Source organism: Lynx canadensis, chromosome D4, assembly GCF_007474595.2.
Source record: "Lynx canadensis isolate LIC74 chromosome D4, mLynCan4.pri.v2, whole genome shotgun sequence".
Taxonomy (NCBI): domain Eukaryota; kingdom Metazoa; phylum Chordata; class Mammalia; order Carnivora; family Felidae; genus Lynx; species Lynx canadensis.
The window spans coordinates 2,956,289-2,979,809 of NC_044315.2; the positions used below are offsets into that span (position 1 = coordinate 2,956,289).

At 62.5% G+C, this 23,521-nt stretch overlaps 2 protein-coding genes across 2 annotated transcripts in view; one reads left to right on the forward strand and one right to left on the reverse strand.

Annotated features, from left to right (window-relative positions):
- SECISBP2 (SECIS binding protein 2) overlaps nt 1-12,891 on the forward strand; it is a 40,509-nt gene extending 27,618 nt beyond the window's left edge. The window contains exons 11-17 of the mRNA XM_030292688.1: nt 3,935-4,098; nt 4,566-4,701; nt 5,987-6,137; nt 6,610-6,830; nt 11,144-11,298; nt 11,529-11,700; nt 12,042-12,891. Coding sequence (XP_030148548.1) covers nt 3,935-4,098; nt 4,566-4,701; nt 5,987-6,137; nt 6,610-6,830; nt 11,144-11,298; nt 11,529-11,700; nt 12,042-12,145 — 1,103 coding nt within the window. The 3' untranslated portion in view covers nt 12,146-12,891. The remainder of the gene's footprint in view (nt 1-3,934; nt 4,099-4,565; nt 4,702-5,986; nt 6,138-6,609; nt 6,831-11,143; nt 11,299-11,528; nt 11,701-12,041) is intronic.
- Nucleotides 12,892-15,952: 3,061 nt separating this feature from the next.
- Nucleotides 15,953-18,564, reverse strand: LOC115499603. Its single transcript, XM_030293709.1, has one exon. The coding sequence runs from the start codon at nt 17,967-17,969 to the stop codon at nt 16,995-16,997; it is 975 nt and encodes a 324-aa protein (XP_030149569.1). The 5' UTR covers nt 17,970-18,564; the 3' UTR covers nt 15,953-16,994.
- Between the last annotated feature and the right edge of the window lie 4,957 nt (nt 18,565-23,521).

The following is a 23,521-nucleotide window of genomic DNA, read 5'->3' on the forward strand; positions in this document are numbered from 1 at the left end:
CTTTTCCGGGTTATTTACACTCACGTGGCTGTCATCTAGGTGTAACCATGGGATGGGCTGAGCCTAGGACCCGCCTACTCTGCTGTCTTCCCCAGAAGTGAGATTTAGCCTTAAAAGACCCTAGGATTTTCAAAATGGTCAATGAGCGTTGGCTTCAACTTAAAGTCACCAGCCGCATTAGCCCCGATGAGACGGCCGGCCCGTCTTTGGAAGCTTTGAAGCCAGGCGCCGACTTCTCCTCTCCAGCCACGGAAAGTCCTAGGTGGCATCTTCTTCCTATGGGAGGCTCTGGCCTCGGCCCCGAACACCTGCCGGTGAGTGCGGCCGCCGTCGTGATTCCCTCAGCCGGATGCTCTAGAGAACTTGCCGCAGCTGCCCCTTCTAGCACTTCCACGTCGGGACGACGGCCTCCTTCCTCAGACCTCCGGAAACCACCTCCGCTCGCTTCAGACTCGTCCTCTGCAGGCTCCTCACCCCTCTCAGCCTTCCCGGGACTGAAGAGTCAGGGCCTCGCTCTGGGTTAGGCTTCTCGGAAGGGAAGGCTGCGGCCGGTGTCATCTTCTGTCCAGACCACTAAAACGTTCTCCGCATCAGCAGTAAGGCTGTTTTCCCTTTTTTTTTCTCTGTTAAGAAATAGAGGGGCACCTGGGTGGCTCTGTCAGTTAAGTGTCCGACTTTGGCTCAGGTCACGATCTCTCGGTTCGTGGGTTTGAGCCCCACGTTGGGCTCTGTGCTGACAGCTCAGAGCCTGGAGGCTGCTTCGGATTCGGTGTCTCCCTCCCTCTCTGCCCCTCCCCCTTTCCGAATACCCTAGGCCTGTTTTCAGCCAGCCTGCTAGGGCATGCGCGCTCTCAAAAATAAACAGTAAAAAAAATTTAGAAAGGGCATGCAAGTGGTGGAGGGGCAGGGGGGAGAGAATCTTGAGCAGGTCCCAGCACAGAGCCTGATGCAGGGCTTGATCTCGTGACTGTGAGATGGTGACGTGAACCGAAATCAAGAGTCGGACGCTTAACCGGCCTAGCCACCCAGGCTCTCCCGCTTCTACTTTCTTACTGTCTGTGCGTTCATGGAGTGGCAGTTAGCGCCCTTCAGGAACCACCGTGGCGGTCACAAGAGCTCTAGGCCTTTGGCTGGTCTCGGCTTTCACTGGGCCTTCTTGCGGCTGAGCACGTAGAGGCCATTGGCGGGATTGTCAGCTGGCTTGATTTCAGTGCCGCTGTGTCTTAGGGCCTGGGGGGGCCCAAGGAAGGGGACAGAGACCGGGGAACGGCCGGTCAGTAGAGCAGTCAGCGCATAACACTTACCGATCAGGTTCCGCGTCTTACACGCGCGTGGTTCGTGGGGCCCCGAACAGTTGCGGTGGGAAGTCCCAAGATCACTGGTCACAGGTCACCACAAGCAGTAATAATGATGAAAAAGATTAAGATCTTGTGCGAATTGCTACAGAGAGACACGGGGTGCAAATCTGACTGGAAAAATGGCGCCGGGAGACTGGCCAACACACGTGCCTGTGCTCCGGGTGCCGTCACGCTCTGGCCTCCACTGTCGTCTGCGAGACGGCAGGTGCCCCTGCTCCCGCTCCCGTCGTGGTGAACTGCTGTCCTCCTGCTCTCTGTGGTCGACCTTCGGCACTGGGCCCGGGCGCGTGTGGGGTGCATCTATCTCCGTGCGCCCTGCCTTGGCTGTGCCTTGGCTCTGGGCGCCGATGCTCTCCTCAGACTCGGGAACTTTCAGGCCTGTTTCTCTCGTCTCCCTCACCCCACGTTATGCGTGCATCAGTCTGCAGTCCGTCGCCCCACTGTCCTCAGGTTGGTTCGCGTTTCTTAATCCCTTTGAGTGTTTTCTTGGAACTGAATCGCTTGTATTGATTCCTCTTCGTCCTCACTGGCGTTCCTGCCGTGTCAGGTCTACTGCGGGGCCCTCTCCCCGGTTTCTATTCATCGAATCCCTGGCTTCAGATGTGCTCACACGTTTGCCTCGAGTCCCTCGTCGGCCACGTCCCGCAGCTAGCAGTGCTCACCCGGCTTCTCTTCTCATCCTTTTCTGAAAGTCTCAGAATTTCTTGAGAAGAGTGAACATTTTACTTAGCATGTTGTCACAGCTCAGGATTCTGAATCCCGCCACCCCCACCCCCACCCCCGAGAGCAGTGATGGCAGTGGTTTCGTTGGGGGTTTTTTAGTAACTGCGCAGGTCTGAATCTGAGAGCTCGCTGGTGTCTCAGCTCGGTGGCTTTTCCCTGTTCCTACTCTCTGTGGCGCTCCAGGGGTCACTCCTGCATCTGCACGGCACACGCACCGGAGGTTGTGCTCAAACGCGTGGAGATCGCACCGGCGCCTCCACCCGTGTGGTCACAGGTGTGTGTTCGCTTGCGGGCCGTGCTCAGGCCGGCCGTGGCTCGGGGCCCTGGGACTCGTGTGATGCCTGCACATGCACGAGGGCTCTGTCGCCGGCAGGGATGTGGGCGGCCTGGCTCTCGCCCTGCCGCTTGCCCGCAGACGACCACCGCCGAGGCTGCCTGCCCTGCCTGCTGCCGGGTCACCTCTCTGAACGCTCACGCTCTGAATCCAGCAGCCCCTTCTGGCAGAGACCGTGAAGCTGCAGGTTTTCACGGGTGCTCCTCCGCCCTGGTGCAGCCAGCTGTCGGCAGGGAGAGAATGGGAGCACCCCGGACGGGATGCCCCAGACCGTGCTGTTCCCACCGGACTTCGATGGAGCACCGGTAGAGCTGTGTAGTTTGCTGTCAGCCTTTGGTGGCGTCCGAGGGGGCTGACGTGATCGGTCATGACAGTTGTGTCCCGCTTGGTGGCTGCTCTTGGGGCTGGGGGTTGGCGTCTTCACTGTGTGTGTGGGAGGGATCCCAGGCGACCCGCTCATGCCGTGTGTGGAGAGTCGCCTGGCGGAGGGCAGACGGGAGGGGCCCAGGTGGCGGGAGTCACAGGAGCCCGGCGGAGGTCCTGCCTTGGGAGGTGGCATTAGGGACAGAGCGAGCGGATGTGAGCAGGGTCAGCGGGGGGGGGGGGGGGGGGGGGGGGTTGGTTCAACAACGGCTCGTCGCTTGTACGTCTCAAACTGACCGTGGGAGCACAGCTTCGGAGATCCCAGCAGCTGCACGGGGCTGGCGGTGGCTTGGAGCCGGAGTGCAGACCCGTTGTGTGCCGAAGCAGGGCACCCGGCGTGCCGCCAGGGAAGACGCCAGTAACCTCTGTATTCCAGACCCGAGGAGGGCAGGGAGATAGTGGGGTCCTTGACGCTGGATGGTGGGGACGTGGGGGGTGTTGTCCCGTTCTCTTTTCTGGGGTGTGTGTGTGGAAATGGTCCCAGAGAAAGGGAAGAGAGGGTTTCCTCGCAGCCAGAACGAGCTGGGAAGGGGAGCAGGATGGGAAAGCGCAGCGGAAACGGCAAGGCACAACTGTGATCTTGTGTGGATGGTGGGCTGATGTCACCAGCTGCACAGGAGCTGATCGAGGAGAGTGTATTTATGTCTGGAAAACTCGAGAATCCGCTAGAAGAATTCCTAGAATCTTACAAGCTAGGGAGGGAGGAGGGATGTGTGGAAACCCATGGCCCCTTCTGCAGAGGCAGGGTCAGCTGGAAATGGGGAGGCACTCCTTGGGAGAGCCGTTGTGAGTACGCGCTGTCTGGAAATACCTAGTGTCAGGAGGGTGGGGGCCCACCCCACCCCACCCCACCCCACCCCACCCCCAGTCTGCCCTCTCCCGGGCAGCGTGCAGGTGCCATCACAGGATAGGACGACGCTTCTCCCCAGATCAGTTGATGGCTCTTTTGGATCTCCCCCAGAAGACACCAAACTCCCCTGAGAGCCATTGCCCGTGACAGGGTTGTGTGAGCATCCGTTTGATGAGGACGAGGGAGGTCACGGGCGGACGGGCAGTGTGGCGGCGGCCTGATGAGTGCGTCCCCTCCGTGTGGCAGTTGGGGCGGTGCCGGTTCTCTCCAGAGACCCCGCGTCGGGGAAGAAGGGCCACTTCAGCCAGGTGAAGACCCCACACAACCCCTTGGACTCCAGCGCCCCGCTGATGAAGAAGGGGAAGCAGAGGGAGGTCCCCAAGGCCAAGAAGCCGACGTCGTTGAAGAAGGTACAGGGTGGCCATTTGAAACTGGGCGCGGGAAAACCTAGGACTCTCCTGTGTGTGCGTTACGTCTTCCGGCCCCTAGCGTTTTACGTGTGGATGTGGACTCCCCTTGCATGTGCCCTGTGAAGAGGCGTGTGTGGTTCTCTGAAGAGCGGTCCCCCCCTGGGTGACAGGGCAGAGGGGACGCGGCAGGGCGCCCCTGCTGCTGCAGGCGGGGAGTGCTTGGCCGTGACGTCCTCCTTCTCACCCCACGCGGGGTCATCTGCCTGCCATTCAGATTCCATGGATACGGGTCCCGTTGGGGCTGTCGCGGCCGGCAGAGGGTGGCCCAGGTCCAGCGTGCCCGGCTCTGCAGGCCCCGGGGAGGCGCGGTGTCCGCGAGCTGACCTCGGGTGGCGTGTTTTGCAGGAGAGCTTTTCGTTTAAGAGGACAAGCGTGTAGGTGTTTTAATCGCTTCTTTAATTTTAAAGATTATTTTGAAAGAACGGCAGGAGAGAAAGCAGCAGCGTCTCCAAGAAAACGCCGGGAGCCCGGCTCCTGCCAGTGACGCCGCGCTGGACGGAGAGAGCGGTGGCGACGAGGCCCTGGAACAAGCCGAGCCCTCAGGTACGGAGCGCGTTTGCTGCCCCGCGGGCTCCAGCGGGGCGGCCGTGTGCGGGGCCATCGGGAGCCCGGTCGTGAAGGCGGGTCGTTGTCGGAGCCCCCGTGGGCGGACACATCTCCCGGCGCCTGCGCTCCAGGCTCCGGGGGCAGCGGGGCGAGGCCCCCAGGGCAATCCGTGAGTCCTCGAACGGTTCCCGCGACCTGAAGTGGCCGTGACGGTGACCGCCAGTAAGTGCAGGGCAGTTCTCCCAGCAGCATGGGTCGTGGTGCCGTGCGGAGAACACGCTCGGGAGCTTCTACTGAGCTACGCGCTCAGAGCAGGACACGGAGCGTGAGCCTGCGGTTCGCGGACTTCTCACAGAGCGAGCACGGCGCCCGGCTCAGAAGCACAGCAGCCCCCGTGCCCTCGGCCCGGGGCCTCGCCCAGACTTTGTTCCAGGGGAATCCTGCCACCTGTGCCCCTCCAGCCCGCGGCGTGTCTGTGGCCTGTGGCGGTAGTCCCCTGCCGCGTGGCACTGGGGTGTGTTCACAGGCCACGTGGCAGGTGGGCGTCCAGGGAGTTTCCGCTCTGGGGCCACCAGAAGCAGGGGCACCGGCAATGTGTGTGCGTGTGCGTGTGTGTGCGTGTGTGTGTGTGTGTGTGTGTGTAGGACGTGGGCACCCCCTGCTGTCGGCATGTGCCTGGAGGGGCTCTGGGCTTGGGGGTCCACTGCCATCCACCCTTAGACGCCTTCTGCCAGGCGGGCTTCCTGGGGCTTTTCCGGGTCCACCCCCCAGACGTCGTCCGTCACATGTGCTGTCCTGGTGGGCAGACTTCTCTGGTGACGTGTCCCCTCCCGTGTACTTGGAAGTCTCCAGAAGTCACGGGGGGACCATGAGCTTGAAGCTCGTAGTTGGGATGTTTGAGTTTGGATCTCACCAAAGGGTCATTTGCTGAAGAAGCGGTCTGAACCGTTATGTATGAAGAGTCAAGAACTGTGTAATTTAAAACTGGGTGATACGAACTTCAGGTTAAATTTCAAAATTAAATCTGGCAACTGAACTGCCCATTTCGGGATGGCTAAAATGGTAAATTGTAGGAGTGTCCCTCCAGCGATCGTCAGTGGCTAAGTCGGGTTGGGGAGGGAGCAGAGCGGGAGGTGGTCCTTCTGTTTCTGCCAAGCCGTCAGCATGCGTCCCGTCACCAGCCCGCCCGGTGTGGCGTCCAGCGGTGGCATTGTGACGGGGCTGCTCTGGAGACCCCAGCCCGCAGGTGTGTGCCACGGCCTCTTTCTCTGTGGCGTCGCAGAGGGGACGGAGGAGTCGGCGGCCCCCACTCCCACGGGGCAACGCAAGTCAGAAGAGCCGCCGAGAACCGAGCCCCAGAAGGAGGCGGACGGCCTCTGCCTGGTCCCCGACGGCGCTGGCTGCCCCAGGATCCACAGCCGGAGATTCCGGGAGTGAGTGACGGTCCGGGGCGGGCGGTGCTTGCTCTGGCGTTGAGCGCCGGGCCCTCCTGTCGTGACGTGCCCGGCCGTGGGGCCAGGCCCGGTTTCCGTCCTCGTCCTGACCCCACGTCCGGCCACCTGATCTGCAGGGTGTTTGTCCTGCTGGTGCGAAGGCAGAGGCACTCTGTAGTCGAGGTTGGCGTTGCGGGGGGATGAGCGGGGAGCGGCCGGCTCCGTCTCGTGCTCTGCTCTCTGGGGAGCTCGCCTCCTTCCAGGGCACAGTCCACACTCAGGGTGTGGGTTTTGTGAGCAGCAGCAGCCGTGGGGCTCAGCGGCGGGCCGCTGGGGGAGCCGGGCACAGTGGCTCTGTCCCTTGTGGTCGGGGCTCAGGGAGGACACGAAACCCCGTGGGCCGGGAGCCCCGGGTCTTTGGCCCCCGGAGGGCTGTGCGGTTGCCGCAGCTGCCTCGGCCCCCTTCTTTCAGTTACTGCAGCCAGATGCTGAGCAAGGAGGTGGACGCCTGCGTCACGGACCTGCTCAGAGAGCTGGTGCGCTTCCAAGACCGGATGTACCAGAAGGATCCGGTCAAGGCCAAGACCAAGCGCCGGCTGGTGCTGGGGCTGAGGGAGGTGCTCAAGCACCTGAAGCTCAGGAAGCTGAAGTGCATCATCATCTCCCCCAACTGTGAGAAGATTCAGTCGAAAGGTAACGAGCTGGGCCGTGGCGTCCCTGCACGGCCGCAGCCGGGGCGGCTTCTCCCCGCCTGTGATCGGGGGCCGTCTCCAGGGGGCCACCTGCCCACCCGGGGCCCCCGCTCTGTGTTCCCGCCGAGGCTGCGGCCTCTTTGCTTTGAGGCCAAAGAAACTTACTACGTCGCGTCAGTGTGTCCGAGGAAAAGGGAGCCGGCGGCTTGCGGTCGTTTTACAGGGACGGCTTGGTAAGGCGGCCTGGGACCGTGTGCGAGTGCCGCGTCTGCTCAAGGGGCCTTGCGTCTGCCGATTCTGAACTTGAGTTTTAAGTGGCAGCTGTCTGAGCGTTCTGTTCGTCTCGGTTGTCTCGTCTGAGCACTGGGAGGTCACACCTGGGGGGGGCTCTCCGCTCTCGCAGACACTGAGGGCTGGGAGCAGCGGACCGTCCCAGAGTCTCTCCCGGGGAGTCACATGGAACACACGCGTGGGGTGTCGTCCACCCGGGGAGCCCATTCACCATCCGCACCCAGGGGTGTCCCTCCCAGGGGATTTATGGGCGGCTGGTTGTGGACACCCTGTGCCCAGCCTGACTCACAGAGGGAGGTGGTGTTCAGCATGAGCCCCCTCGTGGCCGCCCCATAGCCCCTCTCACGGCGGTGTGTGGGGAGCCCTCCGGAAACCCAAGTTGTGGCTCTGGCCATGGGTCCCCTGAGAAGCAGCCCTTTGAAGGGACAGTGGCCATGGTGTCGCTGCTCACATAGCATTTGTGGTCAACGCCAGGTGTGGGGGACAGGGACATGGACCAGAGGGGCCCTGCATTTGTGGTCAGCTCTGGAGGTGGGGGACATGGACCAGAGGGGCCCCAGCATTTGTGGTTAGCTCTGGGGGTGGGGGACACAGGCCAGAGGGGGGCCCCGGCGTTTGTGGTCAGCTCTGGGGGTGGGGGACACAGGGCAAAGGGGGGCCCCGGCATTTGTGGTCAGCCCTGGGGGTGGGGGACACAGGGCAAAGGGGGGCCCCGGCATTTGTGGTCAGCCCTGGGGGTGGGGGACACAGGGCAAAGGGGGGCCCTGGCATTTGTGGTCAGCCCTGGGGGTGGGGGACATGGACCAGAGGGGCCCTGGCATTTGTGGTCAGCTCTGGGGGTGGGGGACACGGGCCAGAGGGGGGCTCCGGCATTTGTGGTCAGCTCTGGGGGTGGGGGACACAGGGCAAAGGGGGGCCCTGGCATTTGTGGTCAGCCCTGGGGGTGGGGGACATGGACCAGAGGGGCCCTGGCATTTGTGGTCAGCTCTGGGGGTGGGGGACACAGGCCAGAGGGGGCTCCCGCAGTTTCTAGCAGTAAGTGGGGAATAGCTCGCTGTGGTTGTGGCTAAGGAGCACGCCCGCCTCCCCTCCTGTGCGCTCACCTCCTGTCGGCCCAGAAGTGCTAGTCCTTGGATGGTTCTGCCCCCAGAGCATGCTTCCCTGGTCCCCACATGCATCTGGGCCAGGGTCTGGGCAGAATGGAGGGATGTGGAGCTTAAATGTTAATCAGACTGGTTGCAGATTGACCCGGTTCCCAGCGCAGCGGCGTATGCTTTCAAGAAGTTTCTCTCGGAAGAAAATCAAATAGTTCTACGTAACTAGGTGCTGGGGGACATGGGCAACGTTTTCTCCCCAGGCAGATATTAGGTGCTCCACACGGGGGTCTGTCTGTGCACAGAGGAGCTGGGCCAGGACCCCGCAGCAAGCCTGGTGCTGGCGCTCCTTTCTTTTGAGGAGTAAGCCCTCCAGATTCCTCCCGACCCCCAGAGGAGCCACCATTCCCACATTTGACGTGTCCTTGATGGTGTCTGCGCGCGCGCGTGTGTGTGTGTGTGTGTGTGTGAGAGAGAGAGAGAGAGAGAGAGAGAGAGAGAGAGAGATTTGGTCCTGGCCCTGTTGGCACCTTGGTTTTTAGCTTGATGGCCTGTCTGGGGAGCCAGCTCGTAACTCTGCACACACTTGTGTTGCTCGGACGGGACTTAGGGATGTTCTGGTGGTTTCTGGACGTCTCTAGTGCTGCACAGGGATGTGCTGTGCATGCTGTCCTTTCTGGTGGGGACATCTCGAGGACGAAAGGGCTGGTGCATTTGGGGGTCGTGTGGGTTACGCACCTGCACCCAGAACCTTCTGTGTAGGTGGGGGGCGGCTTTGCACTTTCCTGGGAACTGTTGGCTCATGTTCTTCGCCCACTCGTGTTTGGGGATGTTGATCTTTTTAATACTGACGTGTGCCTTTTTATATAATAGGAAAGCTCCTTGGGTAAGAGTTGTACTTTCCTGGTTTGTCATTTGCCTGTTTTCCAAACATCGTTTTGGCCACGCGAGGATCCTGGGTGGTGTTATCATGTTGGTGTTTTTTATTCTTGTTTTTTTAATTGGCTCTAGGTTTTATGCCGTTTCTCAACCACAGCACTCCAAGGTTATTAAAGGTTTTTTTATATCTTTTTTCTTAGTTCTTCCACGTTTTCATTTTTGTGTTTAGGTAGACTATATTTCATTTCAGATGGGTCTTTCCAGAGGCCGACCCAGTTGTCCTCTTTCCTCTGCTTCACAGTGCTCCCCCCGACAGCACTCAGTCCCACACAGTAGGGTCGCTTCTGGAACCCACCTTATTACAGCAAGCTCTCCTACCTGGTGAGGCTAGCCTGATGGTAGTTCCCTTTTTCAAAAGGCTTCTTCTCACTTGCATATTTCTGTCGTGTTATTTTTCCCCCCAAAAAAAAAAAAAAAAAAAAAAATCCTAACTGTAGTGAGAGTATTTCAGAAGTTTCAGGTGAACACAGAAGTGGTGGGTGGTCCCGGGACCACTGTGTCCCAGAGCACAGGCCCCTTTGTGATCTTTGTTCCCGGCGCACCTTGAAGCTGCTCTGTAGATCTTGATAAACCTGGTCCTACCTGCTGTGGTCTTTGGTGGCTGTCCACACCCACCCTTGCTGGCACTGCTGGCCTTCGTGAGGACTCGTTAGGTGTGTGTGACTTGTGCACAGACACCCACGTGCAGCTGTCTTGTAGTAAAGGTTTTGGGGTGGCGGGCGCGTCACCTGCACACAGAGTCCTTGGCGCCTCGCTCGGAGGCAGGGTGGGTGGTGAGCCCGCGGCCCGCCCGTTGGTGTAGGACCCTCAGTGACCTCTGTATGTGGGGTGCAGCCCGTCCCTTGCACACGGGAGCTGATACACAGGGGACAGGTGACCAGTGGCCTGAGACACAGCGAGTGTTGAGTGAACACTAAGCGCAGTTGGCTCATTCATGTGACCAGAATAGATTTCTCCTTCCTGTTTGGCCTTTGTCCATGGTTTCTGGCTCACAGTTCCCCACATCCTTGGAGTTTCCCAGGACCACAAGAAAGGTGTTTTGTTACGTTAATGAGGTGATTTTTGGACCCCGCCCAAGCTGGGGCTGGTTGCCAAGAGAGCCAGCCGAGAAATGAGAGGGTTGGAACCTGGGTCCCAGTCGGCCCCTACCCCTGGCCCCCACGGAGGGGCTGGGGGTGGAGCCCGTGACTTAGTGGGTCCTATGACTAGTCTGGAAGCCTCCACACAGTCCCGCCCGGACTGGGGTAGGGGAGCTTCCCGGTCGGTGCACAGGAGACGCCGGGGTAGTGGCGCACCCGGAGTGGGCATGGCCTCCCCGTGCGTCTCTTCCCGCGCTGGCGACTCGAGATCTTTGTCACATCCTTTAATAAACTGGGCAAACGTGAGCAAGGCTTTTCTGGGGTGAGCGCTGTGAGCCTCTAGCAACTTAGAAGAATGGAAGGAGAGGGTGTGGGGCCCCGCAGCGTGTCGCCCCTTGGTCCAGAGCTTGGGGAACGCAGGGACGTGTGCGGGCACCAGAGGTGGGGCCTGGGGGAGGGGGGGTCTCCTGGGACAGACCCACCCTGTGCGGTCTGACACGCTCTCCAGGCAAGAGTGTCGGGAGGGGCGGAATTCTTGCACAGCCAGTGTTGTCTCAGAATTGCTTGGTGGCGTGGCCCCCGCCCATGTGGGAACTGGGTCCAGAGACACTTCTAGAAGACTGAGACTTCACTGTCCCTTAGGATGACGACGCAGACGTGTTTTAGTACGTTGAGGGAGTGCCTCTTTTGGAGAGTTGCGCTCTGCCTCGAGGGTGGCCACGCCTTGGCAGTGACCGAGGGTGGCCACGCCCTGGCAGTGACCGGCTCATCCCGGTGACGTGCGGCACGGGCCTCGCTTGACTAGAGAGTGGCTGGGCCGTGTTGCTGTCTGTAGAAAAAAGCCCTTTGCGACCAGGGTCACTGCTACGCTGCATGTGACGCGTTTCCCGTCGGTTGTTGTCCCTGACCAGGCGGGCTGGACGATACCCTGCACACCATCATCGGTTATGCCTGCGAGCAGAACATCCCTTTCGTGTTCGCTCTCAACCGCAAGGCTCTGGGGCGCAGTTTGAACAAGGCCGTCCCTGTCAGCGTGGTGGGCATCTTCAGCTACGACGGGGCCCAGGTGAGCCGGGCGTCCCCGGCAGGGCAGCCCCGAGCCAGGGGCCCACAGGGCACGTGCGGCGATTCTGAATCGGCTCTGAGCTCGCCGCTGCTCAGAGACGCCTCACGTGGCCAGCGTCCCCGCCAGCCGTCCCCCTGCTTCCCCAGGGAGGGCGCCGTCCCCGACGGGCAGAGACCCTTAGTCCCCCCCGTGGGGAGGGGGCGTCACCTGTGCCCTCGCTTCCGTCCCAGGACCAGTTCCACAGGATGGTGGAGCTGACGATGGCCGCCCGGCAGGCGTACAAGACCATGCTGGAGAACGCACGCCAGGAGCTGGCGGGGGAGCCTGGGCCCCCCGCCCCGGGCAGCCCGCCCCCGCAGGGCCCCCCTGCTCCTGCCGCCGGGAGAGATGAGCCGCGCTACAGTGAGTGCGGGGGGGCCGGGGGCGGAGATGTGCGGGGACGTGGCGGGGGAGGTGGGAATGGGCGGAGCGCCCAGGACGGCAGCACGGCCACCCCGCGGCAGGGCCCGCTGCTGAAGGCCGGCTCGGGTCCCGCCTGGTGTCCCGAGAGCTGGTCCCACGCAGACCTCGGGGCAGACGGCACCTGAGTGGAGTGTGGCCGTGAGGACAGCGCTGTCCCGAGGCCAGTGTGTGCTGATGGCCGGCTGGGGGAGTCCGTGCCAGGCCCGAGTGGGGACCGAGCCCCGGGCGGCACGCCTCCCGGAGGAGCCTGTCCCTTAGCTGTGCTGCTGTCTCCCTTCTAGTGGAAATCTGGAGAGAACACCTAGAAGCCTACAGTCGGGGTGCCCTGGAGCTGGAGGACTCTCTGGAGGCTTCAACCTCGCAGATGATGAACCTGAACTTATAGGAAGACTCCTCGGGGTGTGTTGTGTATTTGGGGTGAGGAAGGGGGGTGTGGAAGACTCTGGGGCCTTCTTCACAGTTCTTCTTGGCCTCGTGTATTCCGTGTGGCTGTTCGATTGGGAGGCGAATCCGAGATGTGCATCCCGGGGACGGGCGTTCGGGTGTGCTGGCGGGAACCTTTCCAAAAATTCCGAAGTCGTGGCTTTGGGTCTCTGAGCACGCGGAGTCTGGAAAGGACTGGAATGTGTGTGCTGCTCGGAGTTCTTTGCCGTGAAGGAACCGCCTCCGATGTGGCAGAGCTGAGCCACGTTCGTTTGTGGAAGGAGCCGCGGGGTCACAGCCGGGCCGCTGCTCCTGGCCGCTGCTCTTGGCCGCGGACCCAGCAGGGCCGCAAAGCAGTAGCCAGGCGGGGCGGGGCCGCTTTCGAGGCAGGGGACCTGCTGGGGACCTGGCTTTCTGGCTGGAAGATGCGGGGATACTTGGAGGATTTGCTAAAATGAGCCTCAGAGGGAAAATTGGTTCTTTAACCTGTGACCTCTTGATACGGATATTCCTTTCTGTCTTTATTTTTCAAAGAAGCGATGTATACCGAAGTTCCTAAATTTCAGTTTTGATATCTACAGATCCTTTCTCTCTCTCGTAAACGAACATACTGTGACCGTGGTTTCTGTCTGGGAGGCAGGCAGGATGTTGCCTGCGTGCTCTCCTGTAGGAGGGCGTATTTACCTGGAATAAAGAGTGATGCTTTGAGAGCCCTGCACCTCCGGCCGGCTCAGCCTCGTGGGGCCCCCGCGGCCTGGCCCGCGCCCCTCGGCGCTGTGGCTCGAAAGGCAGGGGCACGAGCGGGGCGGGGTTTGTGTGCCCGGACCCTGCCCGGCCTGCCCCTCTCCTGTCACACAGCAAGCGGCACAGGCGGGGCTCCACTGGTGCTCAGCTCAGCAACGGCTCGCGTTGGCTTTGCAAACACTTTTTTTTTTTTTTTTTTTTAAATGTTTATTTATTTTTGGGACAGAGAGAGACAGAGCATGAACGGGGGAGGGGCAGAGAGAGAGGGAGACACAGAATCGGAAACAGGCTCCAGGCTCCGAGCCATCAGCCCAGAGCCCGACGCGGGGCTCGAACTCACGGACCGCGAGATCGTGACCTGGCTGAAGTCAGACGCTTAACCGACTGCGCCACCCAGGCGCCCCTTTGCAAACACTTTTAGGTGAGGTCGGTCACGTCACGTGCTGTACCCGAGAGGCGAGTGGCTTGTGGCGAGCCAGAGTGAGTGACGACAGAAGTGGCCTGTGGTGTGGACGTGTCAGACACCAGGCTGTCCTGTCTTCTGGACACTGGCTGCTCCTAGTGTGTGTCTGCTTCTCTGTTTGCGTCCTGAGCTGTTTAAACGGGGGGCTTGGTCGGCTTAGCGACCACTCTTGATTTCGGCTCAGGGCTCAGGTCACCATCTCCTGGTTCATGGGATTGAGCCCTGTGTCGGGCTCTGTGCTGACAGCACGGAGCCTGCTTGGGATGTTCTCTCTCTGCCCCTCCCTCTGCACAGTCTTATTCTGTCAAAATATATAAACTTTAAGTAGATAACTAATTAAAAAAAATTAAGTGGGGAGACGTGCAGTGAGGCCGCCCAGGCCCTCAGTCCTGTCCCCAGGGTTCTCCCTTGGGGGCCAGGAGGAGTGGCGTGGGCAGGGCTTTTCCTGCTGTCCCCGGTCAGCATGTCCCAAGTTTGCCGTCATGGGTATGGAACTCAGATTATGGAGAGAGACGTTTCCAGAGGTAACCTATAGGGAGAACGTTAAACTGAAGAATTTCGGCGGGGGATGCTGGCCCTGTGTTCAGAGCCCCAGCCCTGGGCCCGTGGAGCGTGGATCTCAGGGGAGGGGGTCTGGTGCTCCTCATGTGACTCAGTGCTGGGGCTGGCCTGGTCGCATCACCTCCCCAGCAGAGGCTCCTGCCACAGGTGACACGGCGGCCCGCGCAGTGCCGACGGCGCCGCAGGAAGCGCACACACCTCATCCCGTTTAGTTTTATTTTTCTCACCAGCGCAGAGAAGCACATGCCTCCTAACCACGTTTCCCAGCAGAGCCCTCCCCGGGGGCTGACCGCGTCCCGCTTTCTGTTGGGCACGAGAGCGCTCGGGCTGCAGCGCACGTGGGCGAGCCTCGCAGACACGGCGAGCGGCACCCGGAGGTCCCGGGCTCAGAGCCCTCGTGGCCTCCCCGGGCGGCCGGAGCCGCGCCTGCTCGGGAACCCACGCTGCGCGCCCGCGGCCTTCCACGGCAAATGCCGTCGCCACGGGTGATGGCGTGAGCGGGGCGGATCTGGCCCCAGCCGGCCGTCCTCAGGAAGTCGCGTTCGCGGCGGATCCCGCACGTAGCTGGCGGGACACGTGTGTGGCTTCGTAACGAGGGGTCTGGCCGCAGGCTGAGGTCGCGAGCGGAGGCGGTGTCCGTGTGCTGGGTCGTGGGGAGCCACAGCTCTGCTTTGAACAGAGGCTTTGGTTTTCTGGTACGTGCATTCCGTTAAAAGCCGTCGTTCCGTAAGCGGGAGGTGTCCGTGAGGTCAGGCTGTGTGGCGTTAGGCTCCATGTGGACGCACCCGCCGGGTGGCGCCACCCGGAGGAACCTGGACCGACCTGCCGGCTGCTGCGCCTCCTGCAAGCTCGGGTCCCGCAGAACTTTCTAAAGCAGCCCGGCGCCCTGAGACCATGAGGGAGCCGGGGAGGAAGCCCACGAGGCCTTCAGTCCCTGTGGTCCCTGGGTCGGACCTCGTGGTCACCCGAGGTTGGAGGCCAGTTCCTGCCACTGGCCTGGACGCCCTGTCCCTGCCACGTGGCAGTTCGGCAGCCCCGTGGGAAGGTGGCAAGCAGCAGCCGGGCTAACGCGGGGCTCCGGCCCGTGCCGAACCAGGAAGTCGCCCCGGTGACGCGGAGTGGCCGCGGAGCGCAACAGCAGTGTTTCTGGAAGAGGACCCGTCACGCACACCACCGTCTACCTATTCCAGGTCTGTCTGTAGCTCAGGACCTGTCCTGGCTTCCTGTTTCTGCCAGACAGACCCTTCTGTCCCACATAAGCACCTAACTTTTTAACACAGGTTCTGGATTCTGTCACAGAAGCTGGGGTATGGTCACATCTCAGTAGGCAATGTGGCAGCCACTGTCCTGGGGTCTCTCCAGTGGCCGCGGGCTCGGCTGGGAGTCGGCACCATGTCCTGGGGCCTAAAGGGCGCCCTTGTCACAGCTTTCCTGAAAGAACAGTGCAGAACTGTGAGGTCCTGGCAGAACACGTGCCCTTCCCGCTCCCCCCACTGTCGTACACACGGGAGGAGGCCTCAAGCGTCGCGGCCCACGTGCACCTCCTTTGGGTCTAGGAGGGCCTTCGAGGAAGGGGGCCCATGCGGGCTAAGTTTGCAGGACTCACAAACACTCAGCCTGTGTTGGCAGCAAGGAGAGAGCTCACGTCTGAAGGCCTGTGTTCGAGCCACAGGGTGTCTCCTCCGGTAAATCTCTGGCCTTGTAGCTGCCCTCCCGGCTGCGTTAGCGACCCGGGAGCTGGGGACACCTGTCCTATCTCCTCACTGCTGGGACAGCAGTCCCCCCACCAAGAGGGGGTGCAGCCAGCGGGCCCTCCCCTGCATCTGTTCCCCCCCCCTCCCCCCCGCCATGCTGACCCTTCCCAGGGATCTGCCTGGAGCCCAGAGGCTGCAGGTTACAGAAAGCAGAGTGACTGGGCCAAGAGCACACACGTGGGGTCCCAGCAGGACCCACCCCGCCAGCCCCTGCCCACCCTGGGCCCGGCCACACACCCACGCCTTCCTCCAGCTGCGCATCATGCGGTCGTGCTCCCCAGCCACAGCCTTCCAGGTGGCCAGCTCTCTGGTCCACTGCTCCTGGTGGGTCGCCTCTGCAAGACAAGTGGGGCGCCGGCTGTCAGCCTTGCCGGCCTTTGAGGCACGGCGGGTGCGTGCGGGCCGCCGAGGCCATTCTGAGAGCCGGGTCTCTGGTTCGGTAGCGGGTGAGGCGCCCACTCCTCTGGCCTTGCCTTCTGGCTGTGGGGACTTCCACGGTCAGCAGCCCCCTCCTGCCCTTCCCCAGGCCACCAGCCCCAGGGTCACGCTGGCCCCGTCCTCATCCTGCGTGAGTCCTGTCCGGGCAGGAAAGGCGCTCTCCCTCCGCATTTTGGGGTGATGCAGGGACCTCCCCCAGGAGGTCGCGGGAGCTTGATCTGTGGGGCTGTGAGGGTGGTGCAGGCCAGACAGCTGTGGTTGTTTGGAAACAGAAACACACCATGTCCCTGCTCTGCCCGTGGCCCGTGTTGCTCGTTTCAGAAGTGAGTGCCAGGGACCTGAGCCCACGAGACGTAAAGCGGAACTTACTCCTTGAGCAGGACTGGGCCGGGGCCTGGGCTCCAGAGGCACCTTCAGGGGTCCTTAACCCCAAGGGACCCTGCAGGGACTCCCGTCCTGAGAGAGTCCCTGCGTTCCTAACACCCCTGCCCTGGCACTCCCGTCAGTAGACATGACAGGCTGGGTGGGCAGGCAGGCACGTCCCGAGATGTCCCGACTGTGCTCACGTCCTAGCCCGCCACCCGAGATCAAGGTCGGGTCACCGTCTGTGAACCGAGGACCAGAGCCTGCCTCCCAGGCAGCCGGGGTGACAGGCGAGCATGGTGGTTTCTGTGTTTCCGCTCAGCTCTTTGCGGACAGTGCTGCCCCCGTGTTTACGTGAAGATTCGGTTTACCTGACTCAGGCAGGCAGGACACTTTCCAGAAAGGGGAAGAACAGGGATTCCCGCCGGGAGAGCTTTGCAATTACTTCTTTCTGTCCCCAGTCCTGTACTGGAAGGACAGGGACCTTTTCAGCAGGGCCCTAAACGTAAACTCTCGCAAGCGGACAGAAGAGGAAACCCCAAAAACCTGGAATCTGAAAAGCAGAGGCACCCGTGGAAACTGAGCAGACCTGAGAAAGCGGGACCCCAGGCCAGCAACGGGGAGGCCAGACGCTCGGGTGGGGGGCCGGGCCCTTTGCACACGCGCTGCCTCACAGGCGGCCAGCGGCTCGGAAAACGGGTCCAGAAAGAGCACAGGAAGTAGAGTGGAGCGGAGGAAACAAGTGTCCACACCTCCCCGAGGAAGAGCCGGCTTCCAGCGGCCCCCGGGCCCAGCCGGGCGGGAAACCCCCAGCAGGCCTGGGTGGCCGTGTGCAAAGCATGCGGACGTGACGTGAGGCAGGCCTCCACGTGGCAGGGGAGGGGACTTGGGGACAGAGAAGGGAGACGCGGGCTCTCAGGACCGGCGTCCCAGACGCGCCAAGGAGTGAACGGGTGGCAGGAGGTGGGTGCGGAAGCGCCGCCAGTGCCGGGGAGGCTGGCCGGGCACGGGCCACACGCTCCTCCCTCCTGCCGGCCGCCAGGGCACCAGCACGCCCGCCGTCGGAGCTGGGAGCGCGGTAGGGGCGGGGGCCACTCACCGTGTCTCACGACGGTCACCCGCACTTTGGAGGTCCCGTTGCCCGCAGAGGACAGGACGGAGCAGCGGTACTCGGCGCTTTCTCGGATGGCGTCTCGCAGCCAGCTGAGCACGTGGGCCCTGCCGTCGGGCAGCACGTGGGTCTGCATGGGGACGCACATCTCCAGTTCTCGGCCGTTCTTCTCCCAGACAAAGTGGACATCTGCGGGCCCTGGGGACACACAGACCATCTCTACCCGGTGGCCCCCGGACTCCCACCGAAGACCCATGGGAACCGGGGTGGGGACAGGCGGTGTGGAGGCACCCACGCCAGGGGCCTCTGTTGTCCCAGCTGGACCCACGGTGAGGGGCAGGACAGCTTTCATGCCAGTCCTTGTGTCCCCAGAGGAGGCGTGTGCCCCCGTGACCCCGGGAGAAGAGGCGGGCCCTCACTGCCCTCCCCCGGGCTCCCTGCTCCTTCACCTCAGATGTTCTTTCAAACCAAAACTCGGTGCCGTGCAGCACACGCTGAGGCCGTCAGGGGGCACCTCCCCCATGGAGTGCCCGGTGACCGTGCCCTGGGCCAGGCGTCCATTCTGCACGGAGGGTCTGTGCCTGGGAACTCCACCTCCCAGCCCTGCTCCCATCTGTGACCAGAACCTCTGCTTCCGTGGGGGCCGCCCCTGCCTCCCCAGAACCTAAGTTGGGGGCAGGGCACTGAGAAGGGCCGAAGACCCCTCCGTCCCCACTGCCCCCTCCTCTCTGCCTGTGCCAGGCGGCACGGCACCAGGGGGTGGGCTGTGAGCCGACCTAGACCAAAGCCAGCCCCTCCTAACCATGATCTCCCTGAAAGCCCTGTTTCTAAAATCAAGATTCTGGGGCACCCGGTAGCTCAGTTCACCATCAACTCAATTTCAGCTCAGGTCACGATCCCACAGTTTGTGGGATCGAGCCCCACATTGGGCTCTGTGCTGACCGTGTGGAATCTGCTTGGGATTCTCTCTGCTCCTCCCCTGCTCATGCACACACACACTCTCAATCTCTCTCTGTCTCAAAAATAAACTTAAAAAAAATATATATATATATATTGTATGTAGTTGCCAACCACCCAGGGATGACCTGAACTGCAGTGTCGTGGAGGACGGTCAGCAGAGGAAGGACTAGCTCTGTATGTGGAGCAAGGAGGAATCCGTGGGGCCAAGGGCTAAAACCCAGTACACAAAGCAATAGCACTGGGTGTGCAGGAGCACGTGTGCACGGGAGTGCACGTGCAGGGGAGTGTCGGGGGGTGTGCCTGTGTGTGTGTGGGAGTCCTTGCATGTATGGGTGTGCACGCGGGAGCGTGTGCACAGGAGCCCGTGTGCAGGGGAGTGGGGGGAGCCCGTGTGCGGGAGCCTACTTGCATATGGCTGTGCATGCAGGAGCGCGTGCACGTTCCCGCGGGGGCCCGCCAAGAAGGCCTACGTGGCCGTCGTGCTGGTGGTGCTGCCCTCAGACAATTTGAGGTGCTTAGACCACTTCCTGGAGCTTCCGGATGCGCTAGGACGCATCTTTACAGCCGACGTAAAACACACTGTTGGAAAGAATGTGCCGCAGGCTCTAAAACAAATTCCAGGAGGCGTTCAAAAGGGTCTCACGCAGCAGTGCGCTGGCCCCCCAGCCTCGTGGACAGGCCCCCGTGGACTGTGTCCTGGGCAGGATTTCTGGGTTTTTCTTCCATCTGCACCATTTGTTTTTCCCCAAGTGTTCTGCCCTCTACCTGTGAATAGTTCCATGTTGTGTATCACACATATGCACACACACCTGAGGGCACTTACAGGTGCGTGCACAGACTTGCATACACACACGTGTCTGCGTGCACCTGCCCATCAGTTGGCACACACAGCCTCCTTCACTGCTGGGCGTACCGCCCGCCACCACGTTCCTGGACAGCCCCTCGGTGGGGTCAAGTTTAAAAGAGGGGTTCTCGTGAGGCACTGTGATCGAGAACGTGAAGTTTTCTGTGAATAGACACCGAAGTCGGTTCCAGAGAGGCCTGGACTCCCCCTCATCCCCACTGTCCAATGGTGACCTTCACGGAGACCCGCCCAGGACCGGAGCCACCAGCATGGGTCACAGGAGCTTCTGGAAGGTTCTCCTGCATCCTTAGGACAAAGAGCTGGGGTGGCTTGAGCCAGGGCCGAATTGTCACCCCAAGCCATATGGCCAGGTCCCTTCAGGAGCAAAATCCCCAGATGACCCAAGGTGCCTTGGAGAATGGCCCGTAGGGGAAACACCACGTGCCCTTGTATCCTGAAACCCTTAAACTCAGCATTGGTAAATACCCTTTCAGCGTGTGTTCAGCACAGTAAAGCACTAAAAATGTTTAAGTAGTACTTACGTTGCACTTACTGTTTTTTAAAGCTATCCAGCTCCTGAACGCAGACGAGGGCAAGGAGGGAAAGCGACAGTTACAACCAGGCGGCAGAGCCAGCACGTGCCCCCGGGCAGGGCGATCCCTCTGCCCCCGGGTCTGCAGCCACGAGGGACGAGGGACACGGCGGGGCCGCTGGCTCCACCCTGCCCCCAGCCCGCCCCACGCCAGCTGAGGGGGCCGCCAGCGCAGAGCTGACCCTGCTCCGCGACAAAACCAGAGCCCCTCGGGGCTGGGAGAGCCCCAAGTTGAGGGGGTGTGTGGGATGGGTGCAGCCCCTGTCCTTGGGCCACATCCCCGGTAGGGGCCCCAGGGGTGATCCTTCCTCCAGCTGTCCCCACGCATGTGGTCACCCAGGGGCCTCCTGCCAGCTACTTCCCACTGGAGGGGACCCTCTGCGGGCGCTGTCTTGCGGGCCGGGTCCACACCTGCACAGAAATCAGGATCCAAACGTGGGAGTGGGGGGGAGGGGGGGCTTCCTGGGCCTCCGGCACCGCAGTTCTGTCAGAGTCCCACCTTCTTCCTCAGAGTGCCCCGTGCTTCGCTGTCACAAGGCTATCCACACCCTGGGGCCAGCTGAAGAGTGACCCCCAGAATATCCAGGTCCTGACCTCTGGAACTGCATGTGGCAAAAGGCGCTTTACAGACAAACCTGTGGGGGGCAGGGGTCAGCAGCCCAGGCGCCCAGCCTCTTAGGTGCCAGCCACGGTGGCCGTCCCACACACGAGGACGGCTGCGTACAGGCACGCGCGTTGTCACCACGGAAGACACACAGCTTCTAGCAAAACCACGCCCTCCATGCTGAGGACAGAGACCCCGGCAAGGTCACAGATCTGCCTCGCCCACCCACGGACGGGCTTCTGACCCTTCTGGAAGATGACCGGCTCACGTCAACTACTCCCAGGGCCCAGCCGTGCCCCAAAACACTAGCACCCACGGCCACCGTGGGAGATCAGGGATTTGGGCCGGGCACCCTCTGGTACCCCTGCAGCCCCCCGGGCCTGAAAGGGCCCTCGTTTCTACCACCGTAGTTAAAACAAAAAGCCACCAAGACCCCGAACAGCCATGCGTCCCCTGAAGTACAGGGGATCGTCCTCAGCTTTAAAAGAGACACGCGTCTTAGAAGCTCGGTCACGTCAGGGATGCAGCAGGGCCCGCGGGGCAGACACGACAGATTCCGCTTGTGTAAGAATCACGGGCTCCGTCCTCAGACGCGATTCACACCCGTGTCTCCGAGTGCCGCTAAGCCTGCTCGCCTGCGGTGCGGGTGACTTCTGTGCTTATCTGAACTAATTCCGCCACGAGGAACACGCATTCGTGACTTCTGGAACGCCAAACGCGACCACAAGCCTGCCCGAGTCTCTGCGGCTCGAGACCCCCTCCTCCCCTTGCCCGTGTTTTGCCACCTCCCGACGCGCGCGCACGGCTCCCCCGAGGGAGCGCGCGGCTGGGACACCCGCTCCGGACCCCGGGTTGCTCCTCCCCACGCTCAGGCCGGGGCCCTACGAACACAGGCGTGGCCACAAAGCACAGCCCGCAGCCCGCCGCGGCACGCGCGCACGCACACACGCGCTCTGCTGGGACAGTCCAGAGAGGACCGGGGACACGGTGAGCAGAGAAGCCCGCTGAGTCACGGCTCCGAGGCCGTGCCCGTCCCAACAGCCCACCTGGCGTTGCTCGGGCCGCAGGCCCTGCCACTGTGACACCAGTGACCCCCAGGCGGGAGGGAGACCGCTTGCAGACCACTTGGGGACCGCCTGGACGGTACCCTTGAGAGGGAGGTGCCTTCAGCCAGAGCGGCCTGAAACTTGGTCCCGAGTTCCGGCACCTTCCTTGACCCGAGGGAAGAGAGGGCCAGAGACGCCATCATTTTGGACACCACGTGCTTGGACCACCCCTCGCACAACCAGCTAGCGCTGGCCTGTGGGCTGGGTTTAGGGGAACAGGTGTCTGGATGTGCACGTGTCACCGGGGGACCCAATGCCAGTGAGCTTGGCGGGCCAAGCAGAAAGAAGCGAGCGCTCGGGAGACTGGGGTGGCCGCTGCAGGGTCTCTAGCACCCGCCTCTGTCACCGCTGCCTAGCAGGCCTCACGAGGATGCACGGCCCTCCCTCTGGGTGGGACAGGGCACATCGGGACCCCTGGGAATAGCCGGTCCTTCCCAGGCTGCCTCACAGCCTCAGGGGGAGCCTCGTGGAACGGGAGGTCCAGGTGGGAGAGAAAGCAAGGAGCACGGGGGCTGGGGGGAGGGGGCAGGGGCTGCGGTCCCTCCGCTCAGTCCACCCCGTCACTGCCCTCTCACCCCACGCTGCCCACCTCTCTCGTCCCCTCGGGCTGTGAGCCGCCGACCGTGGGCCCCATCCCCGGCCCCCGGGGCCTCACCTGGGAGCCTGGCAAGAGCCGGGAAGTCGGGAGGAAGAAACGCCCCTCCGGCTCTCTGACTTCAGCAGCAGAAGGGCAGGGAGGGCGGAGTGGCTCCAGGTGACCCGCCCCACGGCCAGCGTGCCCCCTGCCCTGGCTGCCTGGGAACCGCGCCCCTCTGCTCCCCGGCTGCCGCCAGCCCGTAACCACGGCCCTGCACGGGGTCCCCGTGGTCCCCGCTCTGGCCCAGACACCGCTCTCAGCCCCCGAGTCACAAGGACGGCTCACGAGTGCGCCCGCGCCCGCTAACGGGCACCTCCTAGAGAAGCCACGTTTCAAAGCTTTGGCTCCGGGCCCCTCACCTGGTCGTGCGACCCCTGCTCTCCCAGCGACGGGGAGGCCCCCGAGTGTGCCCGTGGAGGACGGCGGCCCCTGCACGGAGGGCCTGGGAGGCCCCACGGGAAATCGCCCGGCCCAACAGCCCTGTGGGGGACCCAGCACAGGCTGGGCCCCGGCCCGGGGCTGGCGACCCGGGGCCACATGGACCCGCCCTGAAGGTCTGTCTCCACAGCGCCCCACCCAACGGGCAACTTCCCCCGCGCTCCCCCCGGCACGCGGGAGTTCGTGGGACCGGCTCATACCCGGAGCGGCTTCTCGCCGCCGAAAGTCTCAAGAAGAAACAAGTTTGCTCTTTTTCTCTCAGTGGCTCTACTTGTCCCCTCGGGGCAACCACACACCGCCCGTTTTCTCCCTGCAGCTACTGAGCAGCGGCACGGCCGTGGCACAGCGGAGACGCCTCCGGGTCCCTCCCAGCCCGCCGTGCACGTCCGCATCGCCACGCGAGCCATGGGGACGCCCCTTCTGGAGGCTCCGGAGCGACATCTGCAACCTCCAAATGACACATAGGCGGACCCCCGAGTTGTGGGCAGACGCTCGAGCAGCCCTGCACACGGGCGACTGGCAAACCGAGGTCTCGGGGCCAAGCCCGGCCCACCGTGGGGCCCTGGGGCTGCGGAGGCCGAGATCCGCGACAGACCGACCGACCGTGGGCTGCCGGGCCTGCGACGGTGAACATCTGGCTCCTCGTGGGAGAAGCCGCAGGAAGGGTGTTCTGTCAGGGGCCCTGCCCCCCACCCGCCGCCCCGACAGGCGCCCTGCTCACCT